We start from the raw sequence: 18,768 nt of genomic DNA, 5'->3' as shown, positions 1-18,768 counted from the left end.
AAAATGGGGAACAGATTCAACTATTAACAGCAATTATGGCTGAGGTTCGCAACACAAGAGACTTCCCTTTATACTTTATATATAATTTCTACAAGTTTTTGTTTTTGAAACCATGTATTAATTTTTAAATCAGGAAATAAGCTTTAATGCAATTAATAAAATTACTTCAATATTTGTAACCCGAACTTTAACACTTAAGGAAAGACCCAAGTTTTTTTAACTGTAATTCTAAATATTTATTTCAGTGAGAGTCCTTCAAAAATGTCATTAAAGTCCTAAAGCTAAAGTTTGCTGAAGTTACCAAGGGGTTGGTAACTTCAGGGGGTTGGAAAATTCTAGCACTTCACTGTCCAAAACAGGAGCCCACACACAGCTAGTTAAATTAAAAGTTAAATGAATTAGAATGAAGTAGTATTTAAAATTCAGTGCCTCAGTCACACTAGCCACATTTCAAGTAATCACGGTCCCATGTGGCTAGTGGCTCCTGCACTGGACAGTGCAGATACACAACATTTTCACAACCACAGAAAGCTCTCCTGGACAGGCTGCCCTAAAGTCAACTGCTACTTATCTACCACAGTGATTATTCTTACACAGCACAAAATGAAAAGAGTACTTATTATTTTTTTCTCCTAAAACTTAATACAACCTATGAGTGTTTATGGGAAATGGATTATTGGAGGCTGCTGCACTTATTCGACATTGAAGAAGTCCTACTGCTTTAGGATGAGTTTTTTAAAATTCTGTCCCTCCAGTGCCTCTCACTCAAAGCCACTTTACAACACAAGCCTATGCCCTTGGTTCACACTGTTGCTTTAGTACAGACACTTTCTGACGTGATTTCTATTGCTAAACTATTTTTCCTCACCTGACCAGTTATTTGAATCAGGTTGTTGTTTTATTTATTACTCTTACAATTTCCTTCCTAGTCTACAAAGCAAGATAAAAACAAGAGAACAATATGGAAAGGGCTGAACTTTATTTCAAATTTGCTGATCTCACTGGTTTTCTCTAATTCTAACTTGAAATAATTCACAACTTCATTTCAAGCTACTGAAGCATGAAAGAAATCTCCTCATCCACAACAAAATCTGGAAGCTTTATTCCATCAGTGCGTGGTGAAGTATAAAATTAAGGCCCAGGTACTCAATCAAGATAAGGTTGTATGACTACATCTTTCTTCATTTGGGAGACTGACACTGATATAAAAAGGCCAACAGCTACAGAACCACATAAAGAATATAGTCACCAAACACCTCAGTTGGGTCACATTATTCCATACACACACACAAATGATTCCAAATATAACATATATATTGGGTCTCACCAATTTCTCCTTCTTGTCCAGGCTTAGGAATGCTTATGGAAGTTTTGGTCTCCACTTCTAGTTTCTTCCTAGTGTCGCCTCTCTTTCCAACTATATGCCTATAATATAAAGGAAATTAATAAACATAAATCAAAATGTACAAGAATAAAGAACTCCATCATGTTTAAATCATATGTGGCCAGAGACACTCCCTCATAGAAAAGTGCTTCAGTAAAAACTCAGTATCTGTAGGGGAAATTACAAGTCATACAGCTTTATAGAACATACTGCATTACACTCATTGGCAAAATGATATCCTACAGCCAATTCAACCACATAGAAAGAATAACTATGCTCAATGCCTGCTTGCTTCTCAAAACTATATTCAGGGACTTCCCTGGTGGCGCAGTGGTTAAGAACCCGTCTGCCAATGCAGGGGACACGGGTTCGAGCCCTGGTCTGGGAAGATCCCACATGCCGCGGAGCAATTAAGCCCATGTGCCACAACTACTGAGCCTGAGCTCTATAGCCCGCGAGCCACAACTACTGAAGCCCACGTGCCTAGAGCCCATGCTCCGCAACAAGAGAAGCCACCGCAATGAAAAGTAGTCCCCGCTCGCCACAACTAGAAAGCCCACGCGCATCAACAAAGACCTAACGCAGCCAAAAATAAATAAATAAATAAATAAAACAAAAAAAAACTATATTCAAAATCTGGGTCTGCACTTCAGTGAAAGGAAAGCTGGCACAGTCTCACAGGGCACTTGAATGGGTCTACAGTTTGAAGGGGGAAAATCTTGTTTTCTTAGAGAGCAAATTAACTACATTATGAGTTCATCCTAAGGGAATTATCCTTGATTAATTAAATAAAGGTAAAGAGCTTAACAAAGAGCAGGGTTCACCAGTCAGGACAGATTCAAGCACACAGAGTAAAGAGGTAACCCTCAGGTTGAATTCAAACACTTAGGCACGTTTTGCTTGGGAGATTTCACCTAAAAATTGGGAAATTTTACCTAAAAATATAGATTTCTAACTTCTTTTGAAAAACTGGGAGATCTGACTACTCATGGCAAAAATAGGCTGGAACATGAGCTCGTTCCTAAAAATGGAACATGAGCTCATCACAAATCCTGTCCCTCCCTACTGTCTTTCACTGACTGCACCTCAATCATCTGCTGGCTCATTTGCATTACTTGCCTAGGCCTCCTAGCATAAATAATTCTGACAATCCAAGGTTATCTTCTGAAACCCATAGTAATTAGATGTGTTAAAGCAAATGAGACTACCGGATCCCAGGAGAAAAGTTTCAGAGTCTATAAAGCACTAAGAGACCATCACAGGACCATAAAGTTAAGAGATAAAACTTCCTCATCAACAGTGTTTCAGCTTCTATGATTTCAATTACAGTATCCAACAGCACAGGTGACTATGTCTAAAACTCTGCATTTGTTTTTTACAAGGGATAACCAAGCCCGGTTATTTCCATTGAGATCTACTGTAGTAAGCCAGTTTTTTATAAAACAAGATGTTTAAAAGAGGACGAGAACTCCACAATTTCCATGTGGTTTTTCTCTGTGTTGGGCTAGGGATTGTGCAGCACCAACTCCGTCAGGCCTTTGTCTTTCCAGGCCTTATCAACAAGGGGAGCTTTCAACCAGGCTCCTGTTTGTTAGCACATGGCTAGTGGACAAACTTACCATAAAGTAGTTGGCTCAAAGTGTTATTAATAGTCCAGGCACCTTAGGGAAGTGGTTGAGGTTAAAGACGCTTTAGAATCAAACCTTGGGCAAGTCATTTAACCACTCTAAGCCTATTTCCTCACTTATAAAAATGGAGTGAATAATACCTAAGTAACATAAGGTTGTTTTAAGGATTAAATGTGATCATATATAAAAGGGCTTCCTAGTGACTGACACATAGCTCAGTACAGCCCATGCCATCCTCATTAAGCCCATGATGGCATCCTTCCAGTTAAGAGTACCAGACCCAAAAGAGGTTTACATGGAAAGCCTAAAACACTCACTATAATAAAACAGATATGCAATGAAAGGGTGACTCCTTTATTGAATATGTAAGTGGAAATTCTTGCCAGATCAAGTGGTTCTCAATCTTGGCTACACACTGGAATCACCTGGGAGGCTACAAAAACTAATGATGCCTGGGTTCAGCTCCCAGAGATTCGGACTCAACTGGTCTGGGGTGCACCTAGGCATCAGGAATTTTTAAAGCTCCCCAGGAGCTTCAAATGTGCACCTGAAGTTGAGAACCACAGTATTAGATCCAGTCCGTGGACACGTGTATCACCATTAGGCTTTGATTATAAATTAGTTTGGTCAAGTAATCTCTTCCTTGATCCAAATAACCTTACATAAATGATTCATAAGAAAGAAATCTTCCTTGTATGACAATTATTTCTCAATAAGACAGGAAGAGAGGGAGGGAGGAAGGAGTCTTCCTAGTAAATATTGTCTATTAATTAGGATTTAGCAGAACCAATACCTAATCTAAATTGCAAGTCATCTGGAACAAAATGAGTACTTAGAATATATAGAATTCAAAAGGTCATCAAGTTAGAGTCAGATATTTAAGGAATCTTTACACAGCTTAGCAGTAGCAAATATATACATTAAGGAAGACATGTTGCATTGATTTTATCAGGAACCTGAGCCACAACTTTCTAAAATCATGTTTCTTAGAAGAAAATGTCATTGGAACCTGAGAGGAAAGTGAGCTGTCAGGATTAACATTTGGTTTCACATTCAGCCACATTCCATAAGAATTTCATCCTTAATAGGTGTTTCAGGAGATTCTCAAGGTTGACAAAAATGAAACTACTTGCCTCTTGGAGCTTAAAGGTATATGATTCCATATTTGTAGGTTTCCTCTCACAGAGGATCAAGGACAGACTTTATTCATCTGGTACAACACAGAAAAAAAATCTATGACTTCCCAGACCAGCCTATCTCCAGAGGCACAAGCCCAAAAGAAGCCAGTCAGCCACATAAGCTAACCGCATTAGTGGTTAATAAGAGACAGAATGTGGTCCATCACGCAAGCAAGCAAGCACAGACTGAAGTGATGGCAAAGCTTCCTAAGCAATTTACATATAACGATAACTCTGGAAAAAGCACATCAGTATTTGACAAGCATTGGAGAATAACAGGACACATTCCTACCTTCAAGAAGCTTCCCATCTAGTGGGAAAAATATCAAATAGCACACAAATAAATACAAACATAAGACTGAGAAATGCTACAAAGGAAAAGTAGATGGTATTATGAAAACATATAGTAGGGTAATCAATGTGGCGGTGGGGATGTCGGTGTCAAAGCAAGCTTCCCTAAGGAAGGAGAATAAAACTAGCTAAGGAACAGGAGAGATTAAAAGGCAAAGGGAACAGCATATGCCAAGGCTCAAAGGCAGGAAGGAACACAGCACATGTGAAGAACTGAAGAAAACCAGTTAAGCTTAAGTGCAAAGCCAGGGAAACAGTGGTGTGAAATGAGACTGAAAAATCAAGGCTAGCTAACTCATGTTCAAGATTTTGGCCACTGCTCTAATGGAAGAGAATTCCGTCTTCAGAGGAAGGATGTTAATGGATTTCAAGCAAAGGTAGTAAAATAATCAGGTTTGCCTTTTAAAAAGATCATTCCACCCTCAGTGTGAAGAACTGATTGGAAGAGAGAGCAAGAATCAATGTGGAGAGACCAGTAAGTAGGCTACTTGAAGTAATTCACAGATGAGGCAGCAGGGTGGCTGTAAAGAAAGAGATAAGTGGATTCAAAAGATATTTAAGAAGCAAAATCAACAGGACTTGGTGACACATGTGAAATGATGAAACTGATCTACAATCAGTCGTTAGAAATTCTAGGACATTAAACACTAAACCATTTTATCACTAGTAATCAAGCATTGCAGTAAGTGTGGAAAAGAGAAGAATCCACTTCCTGCTATGTTTCCTAGAAATGCCTTCCCATGAAGCTGCCGGGGGCTCACTCACTTGTAGAGCAGGCTGGGGGCCTTCACAGTACACCGGAAACCTTGCGGGGTCTGCACCACCTCATAGGCTTCACAGGACTCTTCTGCACACTCCACGAGACCTGTACAGAAATGGTAACATCTCGCTCAGAGCTGCTGCTCTATGGACAACAGTCTGCTTTCTCCCCAGCTGTCCAACCACTCTCGAGGTTTAAAAAAAGCAATACACACACACAAAAAACAGCCATACACTTTACACTACAGAACACTGCTTTGACATTCCTTCTGACCTGCTCTTAGAAGAAAAATAAAGAATAAAAAACACATGACTATTTTAAATCTTCCAATCTTGGAACTGTAGAAAAGGAGTATTTACATACCACTATTTAACTGTTTTCTCCCAGAAAGCTAAGACACAATAAAATTTTTTGTACTGTTTTTTCTTTTGGAGATGTGTTTCATGTAACATAAAATTCATTCTCTTAAAATGTACAACTCAGTGGGTTTTAGTATTAAAACACAAAATCACTTCAGTGAATGAGGTAGGAGTGATACTGGAGAACTTACTCCATACAGCCAAGACAAAGAGAAAGGAGGAGGGTGAAATAAAGGAGCTTAAGGCTCCAAGGCAAAAGGGAAACAGTGCGGAGGACCAAGGGGAAGACTATTCCCCAAGGCTCAGGGCCTAATGGAAAAACTTACAAACCAAAAGGAAAAGGAAGCAGAGAACCTGAAAGGCCCTATTTGTGCGTTAAACCCAAGTCCAAGTTAATCAGCCTGAAAATACTGCCCATCTCAACGGTTTAGTTTACTTCTTAAAAATCATCCCTATTTTAAATAGTAATAATGTTGGTTGTGTATTTGAAACTGCCCGTATATGACTGCAAAGAAGAAAAGAAAAATTACAACACAACAATAATAATAACAACAGCTAACACTGGGCACATGTTCATTTATTTCAATAATTTATAGAAATTACTTCATAGCTTTACAGATAAAAGAACTTCATTTTGCCACAGGTTATTAATGGTTAATATTAATAGTTAACTAAAATTACCCCATATTACACTTAAGCCTTTGCACAAAGATGAGACACAACCTGATGTATGAACTGAGAGCACCTCATCAAACTCACTCATCTGTCCCCTCGGACATCAACACAAAGGGAGCTATGAGAGGCCAAACATCTCAAATTTCAGGGCTCACACAGAAATACACTGACACAAAGAATTGCTTCTACAATACGGAGAACATTTTACTTCTAATCTGACCAAAGATCAACCAGGATTACCTTGATAACAGTCATCATCTTCGTCTTCATGTTGATAAGTCTGCTCTTGGATGGGATTCTTCCTGTAAACCCGTCCACCAATTCTTATAAGCTGTGGACGCAGAACTTCCATGATACTTTCTCCAAACAACAGTCCTGTGAAATACTGAAAAATAAACGATCACCTTACCTTTTGTTTTAATCATAAATAAAACCCCACCTCTATTATGTGGATCTTTATGTAGGCCTAAAAGGGCATAATTGGGCATCAGTTCACAGTACATCCTAAGCAAAAGCAGCATTGTTTCCACTAGATTTCCTCTATCTAGAAGCTGTTTTAAATCAATTGCTGCATTTTCCACTACACTACTCCACTCCTGGCACACTCTACACAGTAATTTGTAAGCTATTCAGCATTCCCCCCCAAAAATGATTAAAAGATACTGAGCCCATCCATGACTTTGAAAGAGAGAATAGAGATCTCTTCATTACTTTAACCTAAAGGGAGTAAAATGCAACCTTCTGTGCTTATCTAAACATTTGCAAAGTGTCTTACCCTCACTATCCAGCACGACCTTTAAGAGAATTAGGGATACTTAATACACTTATCCTCAAGGGGAGGACAAAAAAAACCCTAAATTCTTTTAGAGGTGCTAGAAATATATACCCAACAATTAGATCCAGTTGCCTATCAAAACAAAGTTAAAATATGACTTAACCAACATGGTTCTCCAAACCAACACATTGCTGAGGGGAGGAATCTGATTTCCGTAGGTCACTGCTCAAAAACTGTACATCACTCACAGAGAAGCCAAGTTTCCAGTCACCATTTAATGAATCAGTAATTTACGAAGCAAAGGTTCCTTACGGGTTAGCTGTGGTTATGTTTAACCGGTGTTCCTACCACGTATGTTAGATGGTCTTGAAGCCCAAAATAACTTAAAAGAGTGCCCCCCCCCAAAAAAAAACAATCCTTACTAAATACACTAATGCTCAATCCAACCTCAGCAAGTAAGTCACTTTAATTGGTAATTTAATTGGTAATTTGCTTACAGAACCAAGAGGAGATTTCGTGTTGTGAGAAATAACAATATAAAAGGTAAACAGACTTGAATGTCGGAAGAGGGGGCATAATTAGCAATAGTTTAATGACAATATACCCTAGTGCCCAATTTCCCAGGACCTCTCACACACACACAAAAACTCTCCACAAACACAGACTTTAATGTTAAGGTCGGGCCTCAGACTGAGCTCTAGGGGGGAGATAGGGTTGTCTCAGAGACAGGAAACCCTTCATCTGCCTTTCCTATACGGCCCTGGGCTACGAGACTGCTCATTAGGAATGATGGGAAAATAACCAATTTCACCCTGCTTCGCGGTGGTTTGGAGAGAGAAAGAGAGACAGAGAGGAAAGCAGAAGGCCTGCAATGTCGTGGGGGAAGATGAAACCCTGAATCATAAAAACGAGCAAAAATAAAACGAGTACGTCAAAGCAAGCGAAGAGAAAGTGGCTCCACCGCCGTAGGAAAACCTCCGTGAACACAGCAGACGAAGGACCCGGAAGGCCTCTTCGAGAACGCGTTCCCAGCGCCTCTCCGCCCCGACCACGCCCACCATTGCACGGGCACGCGCACGCCGCGGCCTCGAGCACGCCGCCGCCCTCGTCGCAGTAAACGCGGCCGCTCCGGCTGGCCTTGGGGGCGGGGCTGTAGAGGAACGTGCCAAAGCCGCGGAGGTAAGTGGTCGAGGGCTCAGGGACCCTCGGGAGCTTGGTGGAAAGGGAGTTGATCCCTAGGATCCTACCTGCAGTGACTAGTAAAATGGAGAAAGTAGGTGGAGAAACAGGAGCCTGCCGCAGAGGGCGTGTTAAGAGGAAATTTCCTCAGGCCGCACCAGACTAGTGCGCATGCGGACCGAGAGGTGGCGCCTGCGCAGTGGGGCGGCGCCGATGTCGACCGCTGGGGACCGGGGTGGGGGGGGTGAGGCTTGGAGTTAGCTTGGGAACCGTTGGCATTCTGCCCCCTCCGCTTTTCTACCCCTTTCTTTCCACCCGACCTGTTTTTAGCTGCAGCATCTTTTTGAATGGTAATCCAGCTCTTTGGAATGATTTCTTAATGATGGAGTTTAATGATTTGCTTGTAATAATTTGCCATTGTACCGGGGTACTTCCTTCAACGTCTTTTTGATACGGAGACTTTTTCAAAAGGAAGGATTCTTTTTAAGAACATAAGCTTGTATCTGCTAGGAAGGAAAGTAGTTTATGAATACGAGGTCACCCCTATCATACATGAAGTAAATGTGTTGATCATCTTATCACTGTGAACACAACCATGCTGTGTCTCCCCAAATAGCATTGCTCTACTATAAGGATCTCTACTGCCAATAGTTCCGACTTCCTTGATAGGGTCAAATACTTCATCATCAGTATTTAAACATTCAACAAAATTTTACTGAGCACCAACCTTAGGCTTGGCAGCCTAATGAGAGAAACAGTTGTGTGAATAGATCTGCAGAATAAGGAAGAAAAAGAAAATGGTAATGGACCAACCCTCATGACACCAAGCTTCTCTATCCCCTGCATAACCTTTGCTGAGCTGCTAGCTCTGTGTTCTGTTATTTGTTCATCATTCATTCAGGAAACATTGTGATCCAGGTTCTGTGCTAGGCTTTGAGGGTAGAAAGACAACTCTTTCCCCTTTTCCTAAGAAAGGGGTTCTTCCTAAGATCTTGAACCTTAAAATGAAAGTGTCGAGTGCATTTTCCCTCCTCCTGAGCAGGCCCTTTCTCCTCTAGGAGTCATTTGACATTGACACTCTATGTCAAATGGGAAGAATTAGGACATTTCCCATGAGTAAGTGTGTTGAAGCATAAGTATGAAAAACTGGGATCTGCAGAGGAAAAAAAAAGATTCAGGACTAAATATCCATCAGTGATTTTGGGTAGCTAATATTAAGTATTTACTCTGCCTATAACTGTTCCAAATGCTTTAGTTATATTAACCTTCCTGACACCTCTGGTGTAGGTACTATCATTATCCCCATTTTAGAGATGAGGCAACTGAGAAGCAGAGAGGTTAGGTGATTTGTCCAAAGTCATACAGCAAGTTAAGTAAAAAAACCAGGACATGAACCTAGGCCAAGAGGCTTCAGAGTCTGAGCTCTTAACCACTATGCTGTTTTACCTCTCACATAGCACATGACATGCCAATGAAGCGATTGCTTAAAAAATGGCACGGCAAATAAGCTAAAGTCCCTACATCTCCGTTTTGTTTTGTCATCTGTAAAATGGGGGAATCGGATTAGATGACCTTTAAGGAATCTTGTGATTCCTGTGAAATGTTTAACTCATTTAGCAAACATTTATTTAAATCAGCAGCTACTTAGTATAGGCCAAGCATAATGTTTGGTTCTGGTGATCAGAATGCCTGCCTTCATAGAGAAGTTACAAACTAGTGTTTATTGTTGGTTTCACTTTAACTCCTGTTACCACCTGCTGGTAGCATGCAAAATTTAACCTAAATCTTTAAAGCTAGAAATTACTTAGGTGTATCTTTCCACCTCAGCAGAAAACTGCTTATTTATGTTAAAGTTAGTGCTAATTCTGCACTCCACTTTTCAACCCTGGCTGTTTTGTTTATTTTTTTTTTTATATCTTCTAATTCCTGTACCTTTTTTTAAATAAATTTATTTATTTTATTTTTGGCAGCGCTGGGTCTTCATTGCTGCGCGCGGGCTTTCTCTAGTTGCGTCGAGCGGGCTTCTCATCACGGTGGCTTCTCTTGTTGCGGAGCATGGACTCTAGGCACGCGGGCTTCAGTAGTTGTGGCACACGGGCTCAGTAGTTGTGGCTCAAGGGCTCTAGAGCGCAGGCTCAGTAGTTGTGGTGCATGGGCTTACTTACTCCGTGGCATGTGGTATCTTCCTGGACCAGGGCTCAAACCCATGTCCCCTGCATTGGCAGGTGGATTCTGAACCACTGTGCCACCAGGGAAGCCCTGTTTTTTGTATTGAATGATAGTAGTTCTGAGTTTGCAGGAAGACTACAGTATTCTTTTTAGAAACATAAACTTTTTAGAATCTTTTGTAAATGTGTAGTATAAGCTTCTGTTTTGAACTTTTTTAAGGAGTCGTGTATTCGGTACAGATTTTTCTCATTTACATTTGGACTTTTTGATTTTTTGATGTGACATAATATTAAACACTCACCATTCCTCTAATTCCTAATAGGCCTTGAATTCTAAGATCATTCCTGTACTAATATTTTGTTCCAGTTTTGGGACGCCACCAAGTGATCAATTTGGGTATTACATTTGAATGAAAAAGTTGTGGGGTTTTTTTGTTTTTTGGTTTTTTTTAATGAAAGGGCCAATATGTATTTCCTAACCAATTCCCCTTCCTTGGGAACAGAACACACTGTTATTCTGGAATTTTATTTGGAAAATTTTATAAGTGAATTTCTTGGTGTGGCTGGGTCAGGATGTGTCCAAGACAAACTACCCTATGAGGCATGGCTGTTTTATCCTCATATAATTCATTTCCTCAGTTAAATTGCTACCTTGGCACTGCCGTATCACCACTTCATAAGCTATAAATCACCCACAGTCAATCCCAAGTGACATAAACAGTTTGCTAATGGTAGGAAGTAGTGTTTCGAGTAGAAAAGCTAAGAATAAATATATTTTCACTTAAAATCCTGAGTGACATTTTGGCCTGAGGCATCAATAAAAGATCGTGGAGTACAGAGGGCAGAAAAAATTGGAGCTAATTCTTGACTTAACTGTATGCTGGCTTTCATGGCAGCTAGAATGAAATGTTGTCAACCTCACTTCCATAAACTTGCCAATTGCTGTTTTTCTTTCTCTGTAGTGCAGTGAGAATTCTACTAGAGAGGAAATGGCTGCCTCTTCATCATCCTCCTCAGCCGGTGGGGTCAGTGGAAGTTCTGTCACTGGATCTGGTTTCAGTGTCTCAGACCTTGCCCCACCACGGAAAGCCCTTTTCACCTACCCCAAAGGAGCTGGAGAGATGTTAGAAGGTGATCTCATGCTGCTTTTTGCTGAATAATTGGATTCAGACCTGCTATGAATATTAATTGTAAAGAAGCTATTAAGTGGATTAGAGACAAGTTTGCCCTGATTTCAGCTCCATATTTCATTTCTTGTCCCCATTTCAAAATAATATCTTTAAAACATAAATCTTTCTCTAGAATCAGAATTTTGGAGCTGAAAAAGACTTTGGAAATCAAGGAGGTCATCTAGAGTTATTTAGACCCAGCAAAGATAAAGTAATTTGACCATGTGAAAGGACAAAGTCAGCACTGGAACCAGGAATTCTGTTGAGCTCCTGCTCCAGTTTGCTTTATCTTGGCACCAGTCTGCTTCCCTATGGTTGGTAGGTTTGATATATTTTTTTCTAATATAATTCATCGACAGATAGATTAAGAGATTCTGAGAGGAAATAAAAACCAATTTACTACTCTTGTATGTGAAGATGACTCTCCTGGCCCACTGCAGGACAGTGCTGTGTGGTTTTTCTAGCACTGGAGCTGGATTTGCATCAAATCATCCCCCATCTTATTCAGCACACATTTGCAAACTGGCTGGCCACGATCGGGGCACAGGCTGTAAGCATGAAACAGCATTGGTACCTAGAATTTATCAGATTCATGTCATTTTAGGATCTGGACCAATAAATTCTTAATAGGGAGCATAAAAATCACCGGAAGAGCTTATTTAAAGTGTACCTTTCTGGCTCACCTTAGAGATTCCAAGTTAGTGTAGGTTACAGCACAGGAATCTCCATTTTGACCAACATCCAGGGGATTCTCATGAAAATGGTCCTTAACTGTTAAACTATTCATCATACCTTGAAAAAAATTAGCAAAGAACCTATCAAGGATTCAAAATCTACTTGATTCTAGCACATCTGTGCTTAATTATATATTGATCTTTTTTGCTTTAAATATTGCAAATCTCACTAAGTATATTTAAAAATCTGGAAATGTCTGAGAAAGGTACAAACTGTAGTTAAGAGTTGGCTTTTGGGGGTAATCTTTATTCATTTATATCAGGTATAATAAAAAGCAGAGGTTTGGATTAAGCCAGGACAAACAGAAGAATCATTTGTGACAGGAAAACATGGGAAGGCTGGAACCATAAGGCTTTTTAGAATTGGTTCAAGTCATGATTAGTAGACAGTCAGTCAGTGATACATCTGAGGTGTGTGTACTTCTGTCTTTGCCCTTTTGTTTTCTTCAGTTGTGTTAGCTGAATACTCAAGCTAGCATCACTGAGTCTGGAGGTAGCGAATATTTGGTGCCTTGTTTACCATATTTGGCGCTAAAAATAAATTATGACTTCAGTTATATGCAGCAGAGACCTGGTATTAAGGAAGCTTCCCACAAAACAAACCAGAAGTTGGAGGAACTTAAATTGCTTAATGAGCTTTGTAGCAGGAGAAGAGGAATCATCATTTAACAATGGACCCTAAGATTGAAGTCATTTAAATTCTAGCTACAGGAGGAATTTAATACAGGAGGTACCTCCTTGGTCTCAAAGCTATCAGCATTCTTTGTCAGTGTACACCAGATTACTTGGAAACACTAAAGAAGAAAGGCTTCTAAAATTACTCTAAATGTTGATATTCTAACAAGTTATAGTTCTGTCCACTTCTATTCCATCCCATTATGCTTCATGGGGGACTGTGTTGCCTTTCTATTGTAGAATGAATTTAAATTAAGTTTAAATTCACAGTGCACAGTTTTGATTCTCTTCCTCGGGTTTAAAGTTTCACCTACATTTTAAAGCTGCTTACATTTAAGGACAGACTATGAAAACTTAGAGATGGTAGTCCTTGAACTATCCTGGTCAAATGAAGAATGTTAAATTGAAAAGAGTACCCTTAAATGTGAGTTAATAAGGATGCTAGTTTGGAAGCATCATCTACCATGTTTATAGGTGATACTATTATGCAAGTAATCTAACACACGTGAACCTGACCATTTTTCTTAACGGTAGTTTAATCGAATACAGGCAAAGCTTGTTTTGTTGGGCTTCGCAGAAAGTGTTTTTTTTTTTTTTAACAAATTGAAGGTTTGTGGCAACCTTGCCTTGAACAAGTCTGTTGGCGCCATTTTTTCAACAGCACTTACTTCGTGTCTCTGTGTCACATTTTGGTAATTCTCACAATATTTCGAACCCCCCATCAGCAGAAAGATTACAATTCACTGAGGGCTCAATGATGGTTAGCATTTTTTAGCAATAAAGTATTTTTTAATTAAGGTACGTACATTGTTTTTTTAGACATAATGCTGTTGCACACTTAATAGACTACAGTATGGTATAAACATAACTTTTCTATGCAATGGGAAACCAAAAAATTAGTGTGACTTGCTTTATTGCAGTTGTCTGGAACTGAGCCCACAATATCTCTGAGATACGCCTGTATGAAAATAGAGAAGGAATAGTTGCCTCTTCAGAGTAAGGAACAAAAGCAATTAGGAATCAAGGTTGAATGCTGTCTATAATCTTAACAGGTTAATCTGATCTTGTGTCCTCCTAAATCTAGGATAATAAACCCAAATAACCTGTACTTAACCTTGTGAATTAACTTTTTTGTGTACCTGCTGTCTGATAACAGACATCTCACATAAGCAGTATACTGTACAGGACTTTTCAGCATTCCCCTGCCCTTGGCTAGGATTGTCCTCACCCAGTTATTAGTAAGCAAATTAGAGACTGCCTTCCAGCCCAAAAGGGGCTGAATTTTAGTGACATTGTAGGCCACTAAATTATCTGCCATTGCCTGTTTTCCTGCTGTGAGGTAATATTCTTTTAAATGAATTTGTTAGCATCCTATTTATTGGAGTTGGCAATGGTGTTAGATTTGGACAATTTACTGAACTTTTCACCATTTATAACCTTTACTTGTCCCTTAACAGGAAAGCTGATGTATTGCTACTTGGTGTGCTACAAAGGGTTTGATTACAATTTCTAAATGGAAGACAGATTGCCCCAGGCTGACTCCTCTGGAGAAATTCCAGGCTTTAGATTGGTACAGATATCACATCTAATAGGATGTGGCTAAGAAGCAGTAGACCTTGTGGTTAATACAGAGCTGCAAATCAGCAAAAGTGTGTTCCATAGACATATAGAGTGGAAAAGTGATATGCAGGTGCCTTTTTGAAAGATTAGCTTACGTCCTTTTGCTTTGAAGTTCATTACCAAGGGAAATATGCAAATGTATAATTTAAGCATTTATCCTAATAACACCTGTGATTAAATGTAAGTGGGAGGTAGCACTTGCAAGAGCTTCCAAACAAATCTTGGCCTGGTCCTAACAGCCAGAATCCCCGCTGCCTTGTGTGAGATCCTAAAGTTCAGGATCAAACCACCTGAGAAGTGAGCTCTAATTCTCTATGCTTTGCTCTTCCTAAAATAAAACAAATTATAATTTGATCCTTTAAGCAAGGGTATGAATGCTGGCATATTTACACAAAAGAGACATAATAAATTGCATCATTAGTGTCAAATGTTCACACAGTCCCTCTTCCTATAGTGGGATTCATAGTTATTTTCTGGCCATTGCCCTTATCTAAAAAACTCAGTAATATCATTAGCTTACCTAGATCTTTAAACTGGACAGCCAGTATAATATTTAGTTAATTGAAAATAAAAAGTTTTTTGCTCAATTTAGATGATATGCTCACAAATGACTTACATTCAGCCAGAGGAATAGGGGTGGGATGAGGGAATAGGATCATATCCTGTGTAGCACAGTATTTAGAAAAGAGATTGGATTTAAATAATAACACTCTCCCTGAAGTCTACATCACTATATGAAAGAAATTATATTTTGAAATATTATACAATATGTATGTATCAATGCATAATATATTTTCATACATATGTATGGAAATAATTATATATATTATTTTTGCATGAGTTTTGAAGATAATATTAGAAGCCCTCTTGGTTGTATATTCAAGCTATTTGGATACAGTATCTATAGTTTTTCTTATTTTTTTACCATGAGCTTCTGAAATAAGGTCTGCCGTGCGTGAAACTCAGCATGAAGCCAGGATGTGTTAGTCCTATCTCCTTGTCACTTAATACCTGGCTGACGCACCAACCCATGATTGATGAGTGAGTGCGTGACACCCAGTAGTGCTGGCATGAACTACCGCCTAAAAAAAGACAGCTGTGTCCCCTCCCTCCGTTTGTTTTAGGATTTTTGCAATAAGATCCCTTCACCGAATGGTTTCGGCTACTGCTTTAAAAGTCACATTTTCCTACATGAGTTCTTTGTCTTTGGGGGTATGTTTTGCTGTATCAGCCCTTGCCTGACAAGGAAAAACATGAACTAGCTTATGTTTCACAATCATCTTTCAAGTACTGGGGTGACTGAGTTAGCTACCTTCTTGTAGCCAGTTCTTGGCACCAGTACAATGCTAGGTTCTGAAGTTGCACCATACCCTTATGGCCATGCAAATTGCAGTGTTTTGATTCAGTTGGAAAATCAAGGTTACAGTTGGCGTTTACAGAATGAAGCTTCCCAGCAGTGTTTTGTGATGGCCATAGTGATGTAATTTGAAATATAAAATATCAACAATAGCTATTTTTCCTCAGCTTTACTTTTTAGAATGAAACTGCTTAAGAGTTTTGGTGTACCTTTGTATTTTGAAAGCACGGGAGCCACATGGCCAAATATGTAAGCTGTCAGTGTTTGCTTGACATACACAATAGGAAAACATTAAGAAATTGTCAGGTTAGGATGGGGGAAATGTTGACCAGGACATCAAACTGGGGTTTCTTGTTTTTGTTTTTTTAACACTATTTTTAAACTCTTTAACAAGCGGAGGGACTATTTTAATATTCTAGGTATAGAAGAAGTAGCTTTTATAACACAACAGTGTTAATTCTAAGTGAAACAGAAGTCCTCTTTGTAAACACTAAAAACTAGACCCCGAATGTAAAAGCAGGGAAAAGAATGGACATGTTTACTAGGTTTATCAGGCACCATTAGATTAAAATGGATTAGAGCAGATTAAAACTTTTCCTCTTCTCTTTGTAGATGGCTCTGAGAGATTCCTCTGTGAATCCGTTTTCAGCTATCAAGTGGCGTCTACGCTTAAACAGGTGAAACATGGTAAGCACATGAGTGTTGTGTACTTAACTGTGAGAATAAATTTATTGGGGGGTGGGAGGGGGGACTTAGAAAGGTGAAAGTGCTCTGTAACAAAAACTCAGCAAGGCTATTTAAGTGGACTTTCCAAATTACCTGCAGACAAGAACATTGTATGGTCTTAATCCAGACATAATGTCCACATTGAGGCTTAAAGTTGAAGTCAAAGGGGTTAGTTTTCTAGGGGAGTTAATGCTTCCTACTCCGCTTGTATTGCTTTTTCCTCTCCTTTCTGAAACCTTCTTTTACTGTTGTCCTCCATTGGTTACCATCATTATCTGCACCTTTGGGTATTTATGTAATACCTCTTGGTCTAACTGGACTCTTAAGATCCTGGTAGCACCTTTTCTGTTCCATCATCCCTCACCAGGTCTTCATTTATGCATCAGGGAACTCTGTTCTCCCCACCAAACCAGACCATTTCTCCATAGAGAGCATAATGTCGGGGGGGAAAGCTGCAATTGCCTGTAACCCTAGGTTTTTAGTATACAAATCACAAATTTAGTACACAAATGGAATGGAGGATAAGTACTACTTTTTCTCTTTTTTTTTAAGATAAGTCTTCTAACCAACACAGGGTAAGACCCCATTACTAGAATCTTGAGGGGGAAATCCTTCTAGAAATTATTTTTAAATCAGTAATCATGTTGGTGGTTGGTATATTATATATTATCTCCTTGATTCTTTACAGATCAGCAAGTTGCTCGGATGGAAAAACTAGCTGGTCTGGTAGAAGAGCTGGAGGCAGATGAGTGGCGATATAAACCCATCGAGCAGCTGCTGGGGTTCACACCCTCTTCAGGTTGACCTTGCCTGGACAGTCACCTCTGGGGCACCGCAAGTGCAGGTCCAGTGAGGAACTTTTCTTACAGCTTACATAGCCATCCAGAGATTCACAGCTCCATCACTGAATTGTTCATTCACATCCATACTTGGTTTCTCTGTATCTATCCACAAGCAACAAATACTTAAATGTGTGATCTTACAAGGACATTTTTTGTTTATTTGTTTAAAAAACTACTGAGAATCAGATTTAGGCAATTGGCATCACAGAACCAGGAGGTTTGGGTTTAAGAGAGATTTATAAAACTTTACAAGCCAGGACACATGCCACAATTGGCCAACAGAATGGCATCCCTCCTGTCAATTTATGCAGTTCCTAGAATCCTCACCAGTCAAGTCCGAGGTCGGGATCTGGAGTTATAAAATACAGCATTTCTGACCTAAAACTGTTCTTTTTGCAGATGAATGTGATTTCAACTCAGGACCTGTCCAAATTAGGAATTTTTTAATGTTTGGGATTTTTTTTCTATTTTTAGACATCTAATTCTATAGATTCTATCTTTTTCTGACCTCCTCTAGGCATGCCAAATGCTGGCAAAAAGAACTGCTTTTTGAATGTTGAAGTTCTGGTAAAAATAAAGCAGTGAGCAAAATCCTCTTAAACACAGAAATCCTGAGTTCATCTTGTTGGTGGGCTCAGGCAATTCTGTAGCAAATAAATCCTTTGACAGAGCTCCAAATTGGTTTCTTTATCCTTTCAAAGCCTCAGGGATTTGGGATAGGGGAAAGAGGTCAAATTACTTTTTATAAGAAGGGAATCTAAAAACCATTTCTCCTAAGCAAATGGTAGATTTGCTTTCTCTCAGGGATATTTGTCTTTTTAGAAGTATATGAATTTATCAGCAATATCTGAGTAGGTTTTTTACCATGAAAAGGAAAAACCTGGAAAGCTAAGAGGTGTCTTTTGTTTTCCCTCATGGGACCCCAGGGTCCACACTGCACAGTTAGGAGAATCATTTATTAAATTGTATGTAAATTTTGCCTCAGACAGCATTTGCCTTTCTCCTCATTAATAACTTGTACCTGACCTGCTTAGAGTTGGTTAATTATGAATAAATAAGATCCCAGTAGCAAATGGCCTTAATCTCAGGAGTTCAGAATGTTTTAACACATAGTATATAACAGGCAGGTGGTGACCTCATTGAGTCGAAAAGGAATCTGAGCACAGGGAAGTTAAAGACCTGCTCATG

At 39.3% G+C, this 18,768-nt stretch overlaps 2 protein-coding genes across 3 annotated transcripts in view; one reads left to right on the top strand and one right to left on the bottom strand.

Annotated features, from left to right (window-relative positions):
* ASCC1 (activating signal cointegrator 1 complex subunit 1) overlaps positions 1–8,445 on the bottom strand; it is a 99,729-nt gene extending 91,284 nt beyond the window's left edge. The window contains exons 1-4 of one of the 2 annotated variants that reach the window (XM_059899278.1): positions 8,358–8,445; positions 6,576–6,720; positions 5,307–5,406; positions 1,328–1,425 (exon numbers count right to left, since the gene is read on the bottom strand). In XM_059899278.1, the coding sequence (XP_059755261.1) occupies positions 1,328–1,425; positions 5,307–5,406; positions 6,576–6,687 (310 nt within the window). In that variant the 5' untranslated portion in view covers positions 6,688–6,720; positions 8,358–8,445. The other variant, XM_059899279.1, reaches the window with a different exon arrangement.
* ANAPC16 (anaphase promoting complex subunit 16) lies at positions 8,177–18,657 on the top strand. The gene is made up of 4 exons (XM_059899280.1): positions 8,177–8,289; positions 11,420–11,588; positions 16,625–16,699; positions 17,427–18,657. Exons 2-4 carry the CDS (start codon positions 11,447–11,449, stop codon positions 17,540–17,542), a joined length of 333 nt encoding a protein of 110 aa, XP_059755263.1. The 5' UTR covers positions 8,177–8,289; positions 11,420–11,446; the 3' UTR covers positions 17,543–18,657.
* Positions 18,658–18,768: the final 111 nt, after the last annotated feature.

This window comes from Balaenoptera ricei, chromosome 16 (genome assembly GCF_028023285.1).
Source record: "Balaenoptera ricei isolate mBalRic1 chromosome 16, mBalRic1.hap2, whole genome shotgun sequence".
Lineage (NCBI taxonomy): Eukaryota > Metazoa > Chordata > Mammalia > Artiodactyla > Balaenopteridae > Balaenoptera > Balaenoptera ricei.
This window is presented reverse-complemented; position numbering and strand designations above follow the sequence as displayed.

What these genes read in the sequence shown, in the direction of transcription:
- ANAPC16 (XM_059899280.1), top strand. Translation starts at nt 11,447, where the DNA reads ATGGCTGCCTCTTCATCATCCTCCTCAGCCGGTGGGGTCAGTGGAAGT. An exon ending in AGCTGGAGAGATGTTAGAAG is followed by an intron (nt 11,589 to 16,624) that starts GTGATCTCATGC and finishes TTCTCTTTGTAG; the next exon opens with ATGGCTCTGAGAGATTCCTC. An exon ending in GCTTAAACAGGTGAAACATG is followed by an intron (nt 16,700 to 17,426) that starts GTAAGCACATGA and finishes GATTCTTTACAG; the next exon opens with ATCAGCAAGTTGCTCGGATG.